Raw genomic sequence first — 18,192 nt, forward strand, 5'->3', positions numbered from 1 at the left:
CTTGGACAAGAAAGACTAAAACCTGCTCTGTTATTTTAAATTCACTCCAGTTCTCTGGGTAAGAAAAGCACACTTGAACAGAACAGCACAGAAAACTGCATGCTTGCCTTCAAGAACCTCTACAAAACACTTTGCAAATGATGCTTTTGGTGTCACAACACAGCAAGGTGGGCACCACCAATCCCCCATTCCAGCTGACCAGGGTCAGCAGTTCCCCTGCAGAGAAAAGGGTCCCACTAGGCCAGCATCCTCCCCCTGGCTCCCAGTTCCCTGTGCCTGAGCCACTGACTGCTCCTTCCGTGATTACCTCACCATTACAGCTCCGTGCTGCTGGCACAGGAGCCCCTGCTGGGAAAGGCCATTTCACCTCAGTGATCAATCAGCTGGAAGACCATTAACCTGTCACAGCTTTCAGTCTCTGAATTGCCCAGACAACTTTGTTGAGCAGCCATGACAATAAAAAAAAAAAGAAGAGCTGAAGCTTCCATCTGATGTCAGCCCCACGGAGCAGCAGCCCCATTTCAGGTGCCACAGCAGATGAGGAAGGATGTGCATGTACCACCTGCCTCCCAGGAGCTGTGATGCACAAACACAGATTGCTTCATCCCTACTGAGATAAAAGTCACTGCAGAGAAGATGAACGCTGTACAGGGACAAGAGTTTCTGCTAGAAGGCACTCAAAATGCTTCACTGGTGTCTGTACATCAATGATTTAGGAACTGCAATTGTGTGGCACACGGCAGTGGGTTACAGTTAGAAAGGTACCATCTGTGACCACAGCACTGGACATGATGTTTTCTGATGAGAAGCACAGAAACATCTTCATCAGTAAAGTGCCCCAACCCAGCTATCAGCACTGAACTGCACGGCAGACTTCACTCCCTGGCTGGAAAGAAGGCTTGAGTAAACTATGTTGATATAAGAAACCAGTACTGACACAGACTCCAAATATTTACATTCCTAATGATTGTTGTGTTTGGTTTTTTTTTTTTTATTTTCTTCTTTTTATTAATTAGAAGCTACAAATCCAAATGTTTTGTCAAACAAAGACCTAAGTTCTCCCACCCAGCAGCTCCTTTCAGCAAAATAAATCTAAACCATCCACCTCTCCTCCTAGTCAGCATAAGTTTATCCTCTGCGACAATGAGTAATTTTATTGCAGTAGGAACAAAGTAAGGGGATCATTCACAGTAGTTAGTACTTCTCAGGTCAGGTTTGTCATCCTTGCTTTCTAAAATTTATTCCTCTGGTACTTGATGAGAAATTCTGTACCTCTATCCCTTCCTGTTCTATTATGAAGGACACGTGCCAAAGGAGTACTAGAAAGGTAGCAGTTTAAATAAAAGTGTACAAATGGGGTGGCTTCTAAGCCCAAAACTACCAAAAAGTGTGCCACAAAAAGGCAACCAACCACTGCCATTCCCAACTCCACCTTCCTAAGCCCATATATAAGCATTAAGACAAAAGGTAAAAGTGATCCTCCAGAGTTCAGCCAATTTTTCATCCTCATTTGGTTTCAAACAGCAGAAGCATTACAGCACCACTGCCCTCATCAGCTCCTAGAGCAACATTCCACAAATGATTCTGTGGGAGCAAGAAGAATGCTGCTTATTAGGAAAGCTGCCTTACTGCTGAATTCAGCAACAACTGTGCTAATCAGTCATGGAGGTTCCCTGATTAAATCCCAAATCCAACCTGCCTAAAAATGCCAGGGTGGCTCAGGGAGGAAGAGCTGGGGAAGATTTTTCAAGTGAAATGAAAAGAGCGAAGATTCTTAGGCAGAACCAGAATGTACCTCAGGGATGTGTTATTTCAAGGAAAAGCACTTGCTGAAGCACGAGGTGGGAGAAGTGCACGAGGTGCACTCCTGGATCACACACCCTCCACACACTGACAGGGCGTGAAAACCCCCCCTGAAGGAGCTCCACGTGAGGGCAAGGCCTGGGGCACGCCTGGCATCTAGGATGCACAGAGGGGAGGAGGAGAGTGCTCAAGGCAGCAAGCACTTGAGGAAGCAGCCAAAAAAAGGTATCAGGTGTTCAGAAAATCGGCTCAGACGGAACATAAAATGCCCTTAAGAGACGCAACTGAAGTGCAGATGAAACCCTGTCCAGAGAAGACACGCTATACAAAGCTGCAGATGGATGACAGGAGCATCAGCAGAAGGATGCAGCTACCTAGTGCCAAATTTTGCAAAACATGCTTTCCAAGGCAGTTTTCCTCAGCAGAAAGCACAAACTGCAGAGCTGAACACAGCTCCCAGGCAGGTGAGGGGGGAACAGCACAGCTTTCCAGTAAAGGGCTGCTGCTCAAGGAGGCAGAGCTGTGATAACAGAATGTTAAGTTAGACAGAACCAGCAAGGGCAGCTGAGACAAAGCCAAAAAGACAACGGATCATTAAGGCTCAAAGAGACCTTCTGTAGCTTCTCATTGCTTCACGTGCCTGTCGTTTGTTAATGTTAAAGCACATTAAAAATATGCTGTCAAAGGGACTGGGGAAAAAAAAAACAAACAGAAAAAAAAAAAACAAACAGGGAACTTTTGGGGAGGGGTTGAACCCAAATTTCTAACGGAGTATACAAATATGAAAAAGACGCAAGTACTGATGTTCTGAGGAAGCTGTGACAACAAAAGAGAAATATGTAAAACTACAGAAACCATAGAAGGTCCTTTTCTTTTTAAAGATGCAGCGATAAGAGTGACAATAAAGGGGTAAAAGACTGAACCTGAAAGGGTTGAAGAAGATTGTAAAGACATTTCCCAACACTATAGATCTGTTAAAAACAGCCAAATGATCTGAGAAAAGAAAATGCTCAAGAAAACATCATCCCTAAAAGGTCATAAAAATACAATACACGAGTGCAGAAAGCACATATGCTTTTGGGAACTACATATGCATTAAACTGAAGGAAGTACTAAAGCTGAAACTTCAAAATACACAAGTAATAGCTCCTCAGATCTAGCAATAACAGCTTAAATGACTATGGAGTGTTAAAAAATTCCAGGAGGTTTCTTACACAGAGCACTACTGATGCAGCACAGGTCTGTCCTCCAAATGAGCCACAAAGTTTAGATTTATTTTAAAAAGTTTCTAAAGAAAAAATTTAAAAGGAGGTGAAAGCACAATTTCTGTGATGTTACTTTAGTATACTGGCCGAGACAGGAAGTGTTTTCCACTCAAAAATTATTTTCAGAATTCATTTGCCAAACAGCCTGAGCTTAACTGGTCACTTGACTGACTTCATTTTTGTGCCAGCATCAGGAGCAGTTTTGAGGGGCACAGCTGACACCAAGCTAGAATGAAAAGGTGGACACCCACTCATGTTGTACCTCTGTATAACACAGAAAAATTCTACTAGAATACTAGTTAATACATCTGCACCTATTAATATATTCCTGCTGACACCCCCAAGCCTACAAGCTTTCATACTGCTCTGAAGAGTGTCAGCATGCAGCAGGTTCCGGGCACAAGAATATTGGTATCTGATCATTCCAGGCAGCCTCTACATGAACAACCCCACAGAAAACTGACTTCCTCTTCTAGGGATATCAAAAAAGTTATTTCACTTCTACTACAGAGGATGAACATAGTGAATGAGATATTTATTTAGAGCTTACCAGAAAGTAAGCCAATTATTCAGAACAAATCCTCATGAATCAAGAGAAGAGAAAGCCAGATGTGCTTGCTCAGCCAGCATGGGAGGTACAGGGAGGTGCAGGGGGAGCCTACAGCACTGACATATAGTTACCATTTCCATTTCTGCTCCTCTTCTTTTTTCGGCTTCTTTCTCTTGTCCGCTTCAGGGACTTTCTTATCTTTGCTTTTAACTTTCTTTGCTTTGCTGTCCTGCAAAACGAGTAAGAATCTGTTAGTACAAGCTACTGTCTTCCCCCACTCCCTGAAAAGATGTCTTAAAACTAAAAGACTGTCTCTTGGGCTACATATGTACTGAATTCCTGTGGCTTCACTGCATAAATGCACTCTTAGATCATCCCATTAAGTCAGCGTGCTGATGGTCCCACTTCAGCTGTAAGCCAAATTCTTTCAGTTTACACTTGGGACGTGCTAAGTGCACATAGCCAGTTTTTCTGTCTCACCTGATAAGGGGCAAGTCTGGGCCATGGTAACACGATTGCTTAGTTACAGAACCTCCCTCCCCGGCCTGCACTGGTGTGTCTGGCCTGGCAAATGCCAGGCACCACCGAGAGGTGCTTCTGGGATTACAGTGGTGTGTGCTCAGTGCAGAGACACCTCCTTGGAAGGGAGGGTGCCAGGAGGTGCCTGCACCACGTGCCTCGTGTCTTTGCCAGACGTGGAGTGCAGCTTGTCAGTCTCAAATCAGGGCTAACCTGCCTTCTGCAAGTCCCTCTCCAAAGACATTTCCCTGTGCATCCTTCTGATCTCTGTTTCATCTCCTGTGCCTCTGAAGGTGCCACAGCCTCTGTGCAATCACCACGGTGTTAGTGAGGCTCCTCTGTCCTGACAGCTCCTTGACAGGACTGTGAATGGCCTGCAACAGGCTGGAAGTTCATACCCTGGAGGCATCTTCTCCATCCCTTGTTTGAAGAGCAGGAAAGAAAGTTTCCCTAACTTTCTGTACATTATGGCTCAGAGAAGTTCACCTGCACCATAGGTGGGGATCTACCACATGCAGCTGTCCCAGATGGAATTCCCCCTGCTCTGTATAATTCTACACCAAATAGCCTGGCTTTTCTTGATCATAAACTCATCTTTCATATTACCTCTTCTTCCTCTTGTTTCCTTTTCTTTGCTTTCTTGATGTCTTCTGTTTTGATTTTCTTGGGTTTGTAGTCAGCACTAAGAACAAAAAGACTTGCTGATAAAAGCAATCCATTTCCCAGTACAAATAATAAAGAGAAGTCATACATATACAAAGTTTGTGTGCACAAGTTCGCAGTATTTCTGGCATGCATAATTTCCAAAGAAAATCATTTTATGTCCCACTCTCTCAGAAGACTCAATAATCCCCATCCAGTACAACAGCCTACAAACCCTAAAATCCATAAGCTGCTACTGTCAATACCTCTCCACAAGTTTCTGATGCTGAAGCAAACACCTTCCTTGATGAAGAATCAACTCAAAAGCATTATCAGCCACTCAGTGATTACATGGGTTGGGATAAATGGGTAAAACCTTAGTGGCACGCTCTATCCCAATTCTTTTTCCAGTCATCAGCGTGGGATCTGCCCACAAGGCTCACCTTTTGCATCCCCCACTAGTTCAAACAACAGCAAAACTGCACTCCAGGAACCTCCTAGACTGGCTCCCCTCCGCTGTGTTGTGTTTCCAGCAGATATCCAGCAGCTTAAAGTCTTCCACAAGAACAAGGGCTAATGAAACATCAGCCAGCTGCTTATGGAACAGTTCATCCACCCCTTCATGCTGGTTGGGAGGCCTATAACAGACTCCCCCTGGGATATCTGCCTTACAAGCCTTCCCCCCTTTCCAGGGGCACTGGACCTTCCTGTCACTGTCCATGAGCTCTGCACAGTCAAAACAGTCCCTAATGCACAGAGCCACCCCAGTTCTTAATCTGTCCACTGCAGACATGAGATGGGAGGACACACAAAACTAAACAGAAGGCATCAAATGATTACACAAAAGAAAAGATGTCCCACCCATCTGTCTTGGAAACTGAGACACACCACATAGGGACAGAATGCCACCAGGGTTAAACCCTTCCCACCCTTTAACCCCTGACTGCTAATAAAGTCAAACTGTCTAAAGAGCTGGCTGGACACAGTGACAGATCACAGCCAGATGTAAATGGGCCTGCATTTCACTGGGTAGGTTCCTGTATCAGGCAAATGTCATGTTTTGATGTTTCTTTTGATTTAGAGACAACAATCCTCAGCATAACCCATGACACGTTCAGACTCCAGGCAAACCACGCCAAGCAGTGCAGGCAAACCTCCCCCCACCTCCAAACAGGCTGACAGTGCATTTTCTGCCTCTTGTGCAGTCATTTCCTCTCCCAACAGAAACCACTGCAGCCACTTAGCTACACTAATACCTCACTTGCTCACATTTCTGTTTTACAATCTTCATCGGTGTCCTTATCTGCCTTCTGGGCTTTTTATTTTTATTTACTAGTTCTGCAACATTTCACAGCACCATCTGCAGAAGCAGGTAATGGCATTTTGCCTCTCACACCACAAATACTATGGCTGCCCCACTCAGATAACTTGTAACAGCACAGGGGTCTGGTCTCAGACCCCCAGCCCCACAACTGCCCAGGTTTGTGCTGCTGACCTGAAATCCCACCTGCTCCCTCAGCGTTCACTTTTGGAAATGAAAGGCAAACATCCAAGTCACCAGCACCCATGACTTACTCATCATCTTCTCGAGGCCTCTTCAGAGGTTTGGAGTCCTCTTTAGGAGATGCATAAAACCCATCGTCATCTGGTTCATCTTTAATGCGCGGGGGACTACGGAGAGAGGCAAACAAACACGGCTCTAACTTCAGAGAGGATGTTTCTTGGAAACCAGCAGCTACTCAGTTTTAAGAAATAATCTTCTGCAACAGAGGCATGTCTCCCATGGAATGTGCTGCCATCCTAAGACCCCGAGGACCTGGGAGGTGTCATTCCCTGAATACTCACAGACACTGTAAAGACTCATTCCATACCTACTGAATTGTCATTTCTCAAGCAACATCAAGATCGACTTCCACAGCTCAGTTTGTTTCTTTGAGGTTTTGAGTAAAAGCAACTGTAGCTTCAAACATACTTCAAACTGAAATGCATGTGTGCAGTCACACATAGGACATTACTTAGTTTCAACTCAGTATCTTTACTGAGCCTTTTAAGAGAGAAAAATACTAAACAAAGACTTGAAAGCTATCCCCTGGAATATTTTGGCAACTAAATGTTGAGGCATATGAAAACCAGAAAAGGAAACAAAAGATTTGGCAAAGTTAAATTGATCAGCCTCTTTTTACTGTGCAAACTGTGGGAAGCAAACAATCTTGTCCCTTTCAACAGACCACAAAGTTAGGCTCAATGTTTTCAGCCATAATGTCCCAAGACATTAGTAAAATAAGAAAAAAAAAACAGAGTATGAATGCAAGAGAGACTACTCCTTTAGACAAACTCATTATTCCTAAATGTCACAGAAGCATTTCACTGATCTTCATTAAAAAAAAGAGACATCTCATAGAGTCCAAAATTACATTGTGAAGCACTTAGTGCCATCTTGGGCTGCCTTACTCATGTTCCATCAGCAATTTCTATATCAAATCCACTCGGCTTCCAAGTCAACACGTGGATTTTGCAACTGGATGGAGTGGGAGAAAAAAGCAGCAGCATTCAGCTTCACAGACCACAGCCAGCAAGAGGCATTCTGGAGTTCCATGTCAGCTGGCAATGTGTCCATGAAGCAGAACAAGGCAGTTTGCTCCTGCAGAGCTCTAAAGCCACTGCAGTGCTGGGGCTGCAGCTCAGGGAGGCAGACACAAGCTGCTCTCAGAAACTGTTTCTGCTGCATCGCCTGTAACGAGCTAAGACACAGGTCTGCAGCACACAGGCAGCTGCAAAACACCCATGGAAAAAGAGGTGTTTGTCCCATTTCATGTATTCTCCCTTCCAGGCAGAAATGTAGAACTACTGTGTGTAAAGTTGCCAGGAATTTTATCTAGTCTATTTTGGAATATTTTGCAACACTCTGTAAGGGGGGAAAATAAAGTTCTATGAAAAGAAAGGAGCTGTATGACCCAGCTGAACCTTGGCTTGCATTGTTTCCAAGACTGTAACATTGCTCATCACACCAAGTCCTAAGGAAGAAAATCAAAACCATCTGAGTGAGGACCTTTTTTTTTTCTGGAGAACTTGTAAAAGAACATTTGAGAAGGAAAAAAAAGAAAATAAATACTTCAATCTTAGCCAGCATTTGGCCCTGAAGAAGGCACAATTGTGATGGCTCCTCCAGGCTTTTCTCAAACACATGAAAAACTCCTCTTGGACCTAAAGAGGCTTCAGTTACCTTGATAAGGGAACATCCAATGTCCCCGGTGATACTGGCACAATTGTGCAATTCTGCTGAATAGCAAAGGCTAGAAAGCCATTAACTGTCTGCTACACCATGAAACACCTAAATGCCATCCCATGCTCCTTCCCGAGTATCCCCCCAAGGGCCTGGAGATGGCGCCTCTTCCCTGTGCCAAGCCCAGCTGCTTCCCCTGCATTTTCAAACAGGAGCCGGGAAACGAAACAGACGGAGCATCTCATGTCAAAAGGGCACGTTCAAAACACAAGGAATAACTAACAGGCCTGGTTAACCAGACAGGTGCCTTCTCTCGACCTCTCTGCAGCCACGAACACGCTAAGACTGGAAGGATTTTGTTTGTTTGGAATTTTTAAAAAGTGATTAATCAAACTAGAAAGCTCTTCCTGACTAGCAGATCTGGATGTCTGCATCCACCATACCACTGACCTTCAATAAGTCAGTGGACTGGATTTAGCACCTTAAAAAAAAAAAAAAAGGTCAAATATTAAGAAAAAAGTACTCTTCTATCAATTACTTACATCAGGTTTTTAACAAGACTACTTAGTAATAATTGATAGAACCCCAAAGTCCAGGAGACTTTTGGAGGAACTCAGTACTAGAGAAGGACACCTGTACATTTCCCGAGGTCCTTCTGGTTGTACACATCAGTCCTCACTCCTCTGCAGGGCCTTTACAACACAGCCCCCTGCAGCAGAGAGGCAATCTGGGTCAAAAGTGTTCCAATTTCTTCCCAGGACCAAGTGAGAGAGGAGTCAAACACTGAGCACCTAAAAAAAGTCAAACTGCAGCTTTCTTCAGGTCATAGACCCGATTTCTTACCTGGAGAAACCATTTTCCTTTTCCTTCTTTATTTTTATATCACCTGAAGATGATTTCATCTGAAAAACATAAAAAGTAGAAGCTGATTAGCATTGCCCAGAGGACTTTTATGTTTTTCCAACACACAACACAGGCAGGGTATTTAATTTGCAGAAGGAACCAAAGGGCACTGTGGCTGTGTTCATCCCCTGTAGTACTTAGTGACCTACATGGACAGACCAAAAAGGCAACATTTTTTGCAAGTTTTAGTCAATTCAGTATTTTTTGGCCCTCCAGTTTCTACAGCAGATTGGAGTGAAGCATATAGTTTGTCCTTGCATGGACTGAATGTGATCTAAGACTTTTCTCCCTTGTCTCTGAACCAAAGCTTGGAAAAGCGAAAAGAGGGGGAAAATGTGGAGCCAGCAGACACTGTGGAACTGTTTCCATTCACAATACCTGCAGTGAAACCCTTGCCAGTTCATATCTAGCACTCCACAAAACAAGGGTCTGGGTTAGCACTGGGATAATTCTCTCCAGGTTGATAAAAGCTTGGAAGGATAAACTACATCTAACCCACTGAGTTTGTACCACTCAGCAGCTTAAGCCAGACCCATCCTCTTGTCTCTCCCACAGGAGACACCCACCTTCTCTTCCTTTCTCTTCTCCTTGTCTTTATCTTTGTGTTTGTCTTTGTGTTTCTCTGAGCTGCCATCTTTGTGTTTGGTTTTCTCCTTGTCTTTGTGTTTCTTTTCCGAGGAATCTTTGTGCTCACTGCAAGACAAGAGAGCATGTTTGCAGAGGGGAACACAAGGAGATTTGACTAATACAGGCAATTTCCAGCGGTAAAGAGTCACGGGTTTTGATGATTGCAAACCCTAGAAAACAAAGGATCGCCTTAACAGGAAGATCCAGCACAGTCTCCTGTCGCCCATCATCCACTCTCCTCGGGAGAAGGGGGACAGGAGAGGAATGTACCACAAACCCACAGCTGCCAAGCCTCTGTTCAGGAAAACCCCCAGCAGCCTGGGCTGCTGAGGAAATCCACAGCTGCAGCACTTACAGCCCAGCACTTTAGGTTGAATTCCCAGTGCCTCTGCTTTCCCCCTGCCTCCTGCTCCATGTGAAAGGTCACTGGATCAGAGCCGCCAGCCCCGTCAGTGCCCGTGTCAGCTTTTGCTCAGACAACAGTTTGTCATTGTAGCAGCTCTCATCTCTGGAACTTGAAGAGAAAACCGCTGATCTCTATTATTCCCAAACAGATGGGAAAACCAGAGCAAACAGGATATGTGATGTCCTTGTGTTTATGCAAAGTCAAACAGAAAAGGCAGGAATAATGCTGCAGTCCTCAGTCGGAGCTCTTCCATCAGCTGTGCTCACCACCACGGCCAGCCCAGCTCTGCCTGGCTCAGACAGCCCCATCCTCATGGCAAGAGCCCAGCAAAGGGGTTTCCGAGGGAGAACTGGTCTGCTGCCACACTGGTGCTATGGATAACAGCACTGAGAGTTTAAATGCCTAAAATTTTTTAGTCAGAACAAAGGAGAAAACACCCCCAAGAAGAAGAAAAATCAACCATTATTATTTTGCTTCTACCCCCTTCTGATTTTTGAGACACTGGGGTAAATCTGCATCACCTTTCCAAGCTTTTCTTATCAACCATGTGGCTGTTTTCAAATAAAAGTGAGGTTTCTCACAGAATGACCTGACCCTTGAAGCCAGAAAGTGAGGAAACACTCTCAGGAGACTCCGGATAGAGACGTCAAGAACTGGCCACAAGGATTATCAGCAGTGGTGTGGATGCCAAACAGCAAGCCTGGCAATTCTACAGGCCTTCAATACACACTTATAAGGTTGTGTGGACTCCCTGAGGTCACCCTGGGCTTTAGGAAGCCAAAGGCACGGTGTCAATCAGCATGGACAGGCACCAAGCGAGCTCACAGCCTCCCTCCTCAGCACCTGACTGCCATCACTGCTGCTCCCTGGGATGCTCTGCTTCTCCTCAGGACCACACCAAGCTGTACAAACATTTACTAGAAAACGTTTCCTTGTTTCAGTTATTTCAACACTCAAGTGCAAGTCCAAAGCAATCTGGGTGAGCACAGCCCTAAAAAACAGCAAGCCTGGAACACCGAGTAAGAGCATGATTTAAAAAAATATAGTCTTTGAGACTTTGTTCTCTCATAAAAAACAGACCGCAATGGGTGGGATGTTCAATGGCTACAGAGAGCAAATAGCACATTAAACTGTTCCTGTAAAGCCTGAGTGCGATTAAGATGGAGGGAATCACCGACCCACACCCAGCTGTGCATCTGCAGAGTGAACTCCTGTGTGGATGAATGGACCTGCCAAAGGTTTAAATAATTCAAGCCCAGAGTAGCTTGAATAATAACACTCCAATAAATATACACAGAATAAATTGAATAAACCCACTCCAATAAATACACACAGGCCTTCCAAGGCCAAGCAGCTGGAGCACGAAAATCCATCTCTGAAGGAAATCAGTACATTCACACACTGTATCACATTAAGAGATCAGCAGCAAGAGAAATCAGTTTCATTTTAACTCTCTAGCACTCTCTTCACACAGGACTGTGAAAAAATATCTAAACATCAAAAGGCAACTGACACTCCAGAAATTCTTGCAGATAGACACACAGCACCACATGTTGCCTGTGAGCAAAGACTCAACAACTGCAGACTATTCTTGCCCAGCAGATCGTGCTGTGTGCACAGTGTGCTCAGGACACGTGGGGACGGACACAGAACATCCTGACACTGAGCTCGGAAATCCACACCGAGCCTGCTGCTCCTGCCCAGATTTGTCATCCCGGTTTCTGGATCCTGTTTATTCATCGGTATTTCAAGCTCAAGACACCTATTTAATTTTCCTTTGCTCCAAGCAGATTTACTGACTGTCTGGAAGCACAAACCTCACGGGCTACTAATAATTTTTAAACTCAGGAAGGTCTGGAAATGCTGAGCTGGTATCTAGCACTTGTATCTCTGCATTAGGTACCTCATTTGCCAAAGATTTCAGTTTAACCAAAGAGATATCTCAACCTTCACATATATCAATCAATATTCATAACAATAATAATAATAATCGATGCCAATAATCAATCAGCCTTCATGTATCCATCTAAGCTGTGGCTGCCCCAGCCCTGGGAGTGTCCAAGGCCAGGTTGGACAGGGTTTTGAGCAACCTGGTCTGGTGGAAGGTATCCCTGCTTATGGCAGGGGGTGGAAGGAGATGAGCTTTAAGTCCCTTCCAACCCAAACTGTTCTATGGTTCTAACGTACATGAAAAATCACAGCAAACACACACAAGGTTCAGACCCATTTTGTTCTTTGTAAGTCTGCTTGTGTTTATTTTCTGACTCTTTCTTGTTCTCCTACCTGAAATAACATGTTTTACTCAGACACTAATCTGCATCTTCAAAGCACGGTACAGGTACACACTGCAATCACTGGAGCTGGTGCTTTAAGGTAAAGTTCATGCCACTGGCTGCTGCTTGGAAGTTCAGAAGAGTAAAAAATAAAATTAAATAAAATAAGACAGACAAACATTTAGGTTTTCCAAAGCACTGTACTTATTCTCAATAGCAGCCGAAAGCTCTGCCTTTCAGTATGTGAGCCCTGGGATGTACAGAAAGCACGATTAAAAGCAAATTAATAGATGACAATGTATATCTGCAAAGCTAAGACTGAAACAAAAAGAAAATCACACTGGCCTACGGAAGTAGAGACAATTTTTATGTGTGCTGAATGCTTACAGACTACAGCTGGAATAAAAAAGCACTAAAACCTTCAAAAACTTAGGGTTGCTTAAGCAGATGCTCAAATAACATCCCTCTTGAGAGCGAGTAAGTGGCCACCATTGAAGCTGTCACGTAATCCAATCCAAAGCTCAGATTTTTCAGCATCAGAGCCAGAATCAAGAGGTCTGGATTCCTGACTCGCCCTTAGCTGTTGGCTTCATTTTGGTTTCATTTTTTTATCACAAGACTATCCTTCCCCTCTGCTCTGCAGTGAGCAGTAAATTTCTCACCCAAGCAATGTGGGCTCAGATAACCCAAGGAAACTCTGTCTCCAGTTTCGCTCTGCAGCTTCATTTTCCAAAGATCAGCACTGGTGGCTTGGCCCTGAGGTCCTGCTGCTGCTGCTCCTGGTGACTGGAAGAAATTCCCTAGATAAAAATCTGATTTTGTGTACTACTAGCTCCAATGTTATGAAAGAGCACAAATTTCCCTCCCTTATTTGTAAGTAGCCTGGCATGTCAGTCCTACACGTTTTGAGACACTGGACCACAGCTGTGACTCCAGCAACTCAGTCCCAAACTCACACACTGTGCATCAAGGAAGGCTTGTGCTCCTCTTCCCTTGGAGGGGTGGAAATCTGCATCTCCCAGAAAAGCTCACTTGGAAATGAGCTGATAAAGGCCCCGAGCAACAATCCTGAGAACAGTAACTTCTTTTTTCTCCCACAGCAAGTTGCTCAGATATTGACTTCAGTCAAGCTGAGCTGCTTTGGTCTTTCATTTGGCTCAGATGCGTATGTGAGCCTCCAGGAACGCAATTTAACCACCACACTAATCTCAAAAGAAAAGAGAAGGCAACAGGATGCCACCCTTACCCTGAAGAAGGAGTTTCAGCCTTCTATCAGAAAGCTATTTCCAGACAACTCCAAAGCTATTATTAGGAGGGGCTGGGAACAATTTAAAGATCACAAGTCTGTCTTCCTGGTCAATTCAAAACTGGGGAAAAAAATCCCTTTTAAGAAACCAAGCAAAACGGTCTCAAGGCTCCATGCACACTGCTGATTTTATCTTCATTCATTTCTCAGGGCACTGGGGATCCTTTGTTACCTTTCCTGCACATACCTCTCTGCCAACAAGCCAGCTTGGAGTCATGGAAGTAGGACAGCAAAACCCCCACAAGATAGAGGGAAGCTTCAGGGGGAGCTGATGCCTGAAGAGAGGACAACTGGATCATGGCAACTGCTCACTCCTAGCCCTGCTGACAAAATATCTTCCTTGTCCCCCAGACTACTGCACTTGAACCACAGCAACAGCACTCAAGGGTTTTGTACCTCTTGAAGGTGTTTAATGCTGACAAACCTGCCTCGTTTGGGTTTTTCTAAGGTAACAAAGTATAGCAGGAGATCCCATTAACACAGGCAGAACCAGGGATTACATCATCTACAGAGGGATTGTAGTAATGGCTCAGTTCAAACAAAGGGCAGGTGAGTAGAAACCATCTCCTGAAGCACTCCCTCCTTCCAGCCAGCTTCCTTACTGCCCTCCATTTAGAGGTTTGGTGTGAACAGGGACACCCAAGCGCTGTGAGGAGCTGAGGCTGAACTCGTGAAGCAGCAGCACATCAGAAGCAGCTCTTTCCCTTGTAAGCACGGATCTATTTTCCAATGAGGGAGCCTGCAGGAGGGAGGAGAGGGACAGGAAGGGAGCCCAGGCACCTGGCAGCAGCTGCTCAGGCCGCGGTCACATGGGAAAGTCACAAGTGGAAAGTGTTTCCAAGGAATGGCAGATGTGCAGATCACAGCTTCCTCCTCCCGACTGCAACGGCTTCGCAGTAATTTAACACTGCATTCTTCAGGTGCCATTTATGCATGTTAATAATCCCTTCCCAGGCCCTTTCCATTGCAGCTTCAAAACCACAAGCTGGGAAGGATGCTTTATCTGAAGTGTCTCCTGTTTCCTCTCCAGGCTGTAATTAGCTCGTGACTGGGAATCTGCCACCAGCGAGCGCCAGAGCCGGCTGCGAGCGCACTGAGCCCTCCCGGGGGCTGCTGCAGCGCAGCTCAGGCGTGAAACAACGGGGCTGTGATTCCAGTGGAACCCAAAAACACCACGGGGACAGAGCACCGGCGACGCAGCCCGTGCCTCGTTTGACGTCATCCATATTAATGGAAAGCCGGGATCACGTCCAGGCCAAGGCAGGGCTGCCTGCGCAGGGAGCGTCTCCCAGGCACGAGCAGCCCAGGAAAGGACGTGCTTTCAGCTGCCTTGCAGGGTTTGATGTTATTAGAGGGTTATCATCTGGTACCGCAGGGAACCAAGATGCGAACACCAGTGGTTCTGCCGTGAACAACCTGAAACCATTCCTCCCCACTGCAGAAAGGAGGCTTTTCACCAGTGTTCACAGAGCAAGCCTTCAGCAAGAGGAACAAGATAAAAAGCTGGACTAAACAACAGACGAAAATTCTAGAAAGTTGAATTTTTTTGTACATTGAGACGAGGAACATGCTTAGCACATGCTTTCTATGGACGTGTGATAATCAAGGACACTACTAAATAAAAATTTTTACTACTGGAAAGCAGTGTCACATTAGAAAGCTGATCAAGATGAACTGTGCACTCAGATAGGGTACAAAAACAAACCCACCCACGCTAGAGAACAGCAGGTGCTCAAGTCTTTTTATAAAATTGCCTCTTTTCCTACGTCAGGTATCCCTGCCTCTTCCTGCCCCCAACACACACCATTCCAAGCAGTGGAATTCAGCATCACATAATAACCAGAGGAGGTGTGCAAGAAGTCTGAACTGAAATTTATCTTCATCCACGGCTAGCAAATGCCTGAAATCTGTATTTTTCCTAGCGAAACCATAGATCTTGCAAGATGCCAGTGACGATTGAGTCTGTGAATCCCTTATGTGCCCCATGCCTCGGTTCATCTCAAGCTGTGATCACAAGAGATTTAGTAAATGGAGGAAATATGCAATCTGACATAAGATTTTCTTCCTGCAGCTCGGAAGCCTGTCCTGCTGACAGCAGGGATCAGTGCTGCCATCCCCTGTCCCAGCCATCCCTGCTCTCCCCGGGCTCCTGGCAGCCCACCCTCCCTGCTCAGAGCCCAGGACACCTGGCAGACACACACCCGTTCCTGCCAGCACTCCTGACCCCATCCCTAACAAGCCTGGCCATTATTCCATTATCTGACATGGTCTACTTGTCTGGAACACTCCACTCTCACCGATCAGGAACCTACTGCCACATGGGATTTGTTTCAGTTTATTTTTTTAACCACTGACATTTATATTTCATGGACGAGTGTTAGATTTGTTATGAGATTGGGAAGTATAGGGCTGAGAAAAGGAGCAAAACCACCCACTTTGCTATCAAGCAATCTCAGTTGAGCAAAGGGGGTTTATTCTTTGATAGGGATTTTTCTTAAGTGGTCTTTGCATTTTCTTTCCTTGAGGGGTGACAGGGAAGATCTGAGGCACACAAATGTTCTCTCCCAGTTTACTACAGCTGTAAATGAGTGGTTAAGACACAGAAATGTCATCTTGTGAGTGGGAGAAGAGGAAAGCAAGAACCAAAATTAAGAAGCTCTACATACCACTCCACACACTTCTGTCATGTGAAATCAAAATTGTCTATTTTAGGTATTTTGGGGACTTATCTTGGCAGTTTAGATCCCTCAAAGACTGGATACAGGAAACATTTATTCTCCTGCATTGGAGTCGTCCTGCCTCCTTGATGCAGGTTTTATTTTAAAAGCCTTTTTAAAGTACAGGACAGGAAACGAAGCTGTCAAAGTATTACAGACAGACACAGAAATTATCTGCTTCAAACACAACCACACACTGCTCTTCTTTGTGCACAGGCTGCACTGTGCTGCAATCAGGGACTCTTCCCACACCACACATGAAATGGCACAGAGGTACAAATTCAAGCCTCCCAGAAAACAATGGCTTGGATTTCTGCTAAAGCACCACTCAGTCTCTTTGAGAACTACCAAAGGTACAGCACAGCTTTTGCAGTAAGACAGTAGCTTTCCTGAAATACGGAATGGGTTTTCTGAAGATTTACATGCAATTCTTTAAATCCAAGATAAACTTTTCTAAAGGATTAATTCACAGCCTTTTATCAAGTGCTTTCAAAATTTCCCATACAGGTAAAAACCATTGTAAAAACCCACATTCTTGTTACCTTGAGAATTTTTTCTTCAGTTTCTAACAGATAAATGGCTATTTTTCCACTTGTTTTTCACTGTCAAAGGAGAAACTTCAGTACAAACAGGCAGGTTTTTTCCCTCCACACAACGATCACTTAAAAATCTGATCCTTAGAAATTACTTACATTTACGGCATTACAGAATGACATTACAGGATGAACCAAAGGATTCAGTGAAGAAATGTTTACATTTCAATTATTTATACAGATTTTCTGTTAAAAGTCAGCTGGTTTTGCACAGCAAGCAGCTGCGTATGACCTGTGCACGACTGAGCATGAAGGAGGCAGTGAAGACTTCAGAGCATCCAAACAGAGACCACCTGTGTGTCCATGTACTTTGCCTTCCCTGAGAACCACCTCAAGAGCTACTGATTCAGAACTATCACACATTCACTTTAAGGTGGCAGTTTTGAAAGGCAGAAAACACACCACAGAAAACCACGAGGAGGGCGTGCTCAGCTGGGGGCTGGGGGGTGAAGTCCCACCTTGTGTAGGGGCCGGAGGGGCAAAGCATTATTGTGTGATCTGTCCCCAAAACCACGCCTTGAACAAAACCCCTGCCCGTGAATGCACTCAGTCATGCCCCCTCTGAGGGGGACCCTGCTTTGGGGGCCAAGGGGGCAGCATATACTGTGCTCACAGGAGAAATGAGCACTTAGTGGAGACACGACATCAACTGGGAGCATCAGGCACAGCGCCCAGCAAACACCCAAGTCTGTCTCGCAGGGATTGCAAGACAACACCGTGGGGAGGAAGGAAGCGCTTCAAGATAAAGCAAGATTGTGGATCACCTCCTGAGCTACACCTCACAAAACATGACAGCCTTCCTATCTTCTTTCCACTGTGTTGGTATCTACTGTTTACAAAATCAGCTTCGTGTTATGACCTATAATTAGTTCTTCCAGTTAAAAGCACACTGTCCATTTCCCACTCCTACACAAATGAAGGCAAATCATTAATGAATTTGGAAATTTAAAGACAGTGCTTACATTACTCCTTACAAAAGAATGCACTCTGCTAAGACTGCAGCAGAGTGGTTTTTCAGTGAAGCAATGAACCTGTGGAAATGCCAGGCAGTTGGTTTTGGGGTGCACGCCTGACAATCACAAAAATGAAAATCAGAAATCAACGTAACATAGATGTGTGAGCAAAGAAGAGAGCAAAGAATGTGTCCGAAGAACTTCATCCTTCTTGTGTAAGCCAGTAAATGCAAGTTATTTGGCCTAGATTCCCCCCCCCATCAATCATTTACTTTAAAAAAAAAAAAAAAAAAGAGAAGACACATTATGGAACAGTAGGCTTGTGTAACTTCTCAAAAGGTCACAGAAAATTCAAATCAAGTGTGACCCCAACAAAACAAACCCACTGCTCAGCACAGACTCTCTCCTCCTT

At 44.9% G+C, this 18,192-nt stretch overlaps 1 protein-coding gene across 1 annotated transcript in view; it reads right to left on the minus strand.

The window, feature by feature from the left end:
- The window catches only part of TOP1 (DNA topoisomerase I), a 63,097-nt gene that overhangs the window by 15,317 nt on the left and 29,588 nt on the right, over nt 1–18,192 (minus strand). The window contains exons 4-8 of the mRNA XM_027885092.1: nt 9,472–9,598; nt 8,846–8,904; nt 6,355–6,450; nt 4,744–4,819; nt 3,750–3,847 (exon numbers count right to left, since the gene is read on the minus strand). Coding sequence (XP_027740893.1) covers nt 3,750–3,847; nt 4,744–4,819; nt 6,355–6,450; nt 8,846–8,904; nt 9,472–9,598 — 456 coding nt within the window. The remainder of the gene's footprint in view (nt 1–3,749; nt 3,848–4,743; nt 4,820–6,354; nt 6,451–8,845; nt 8,905–9,471; nt 9,599–18,192) is intronic.

The sequence above is a fragment of the Empidonax traillii genome, unplaced genomic scaffold (genome assembly GCF_003031625.1).
Source record: "Empidonax traillii isolate 1590-97213 ecotype Southwest subspecies unplaced genomic scaffold, ASM303162v1 scaffold160:size908849, whole genome shotgun sequence".
NCBI classification, from domain to species: domain Eukaryota; kingdom Metazoa; phylum Chordata; class Aves; order Passeriformes; family Tyrannidae; genus Empidonax; species Empidonax traillii.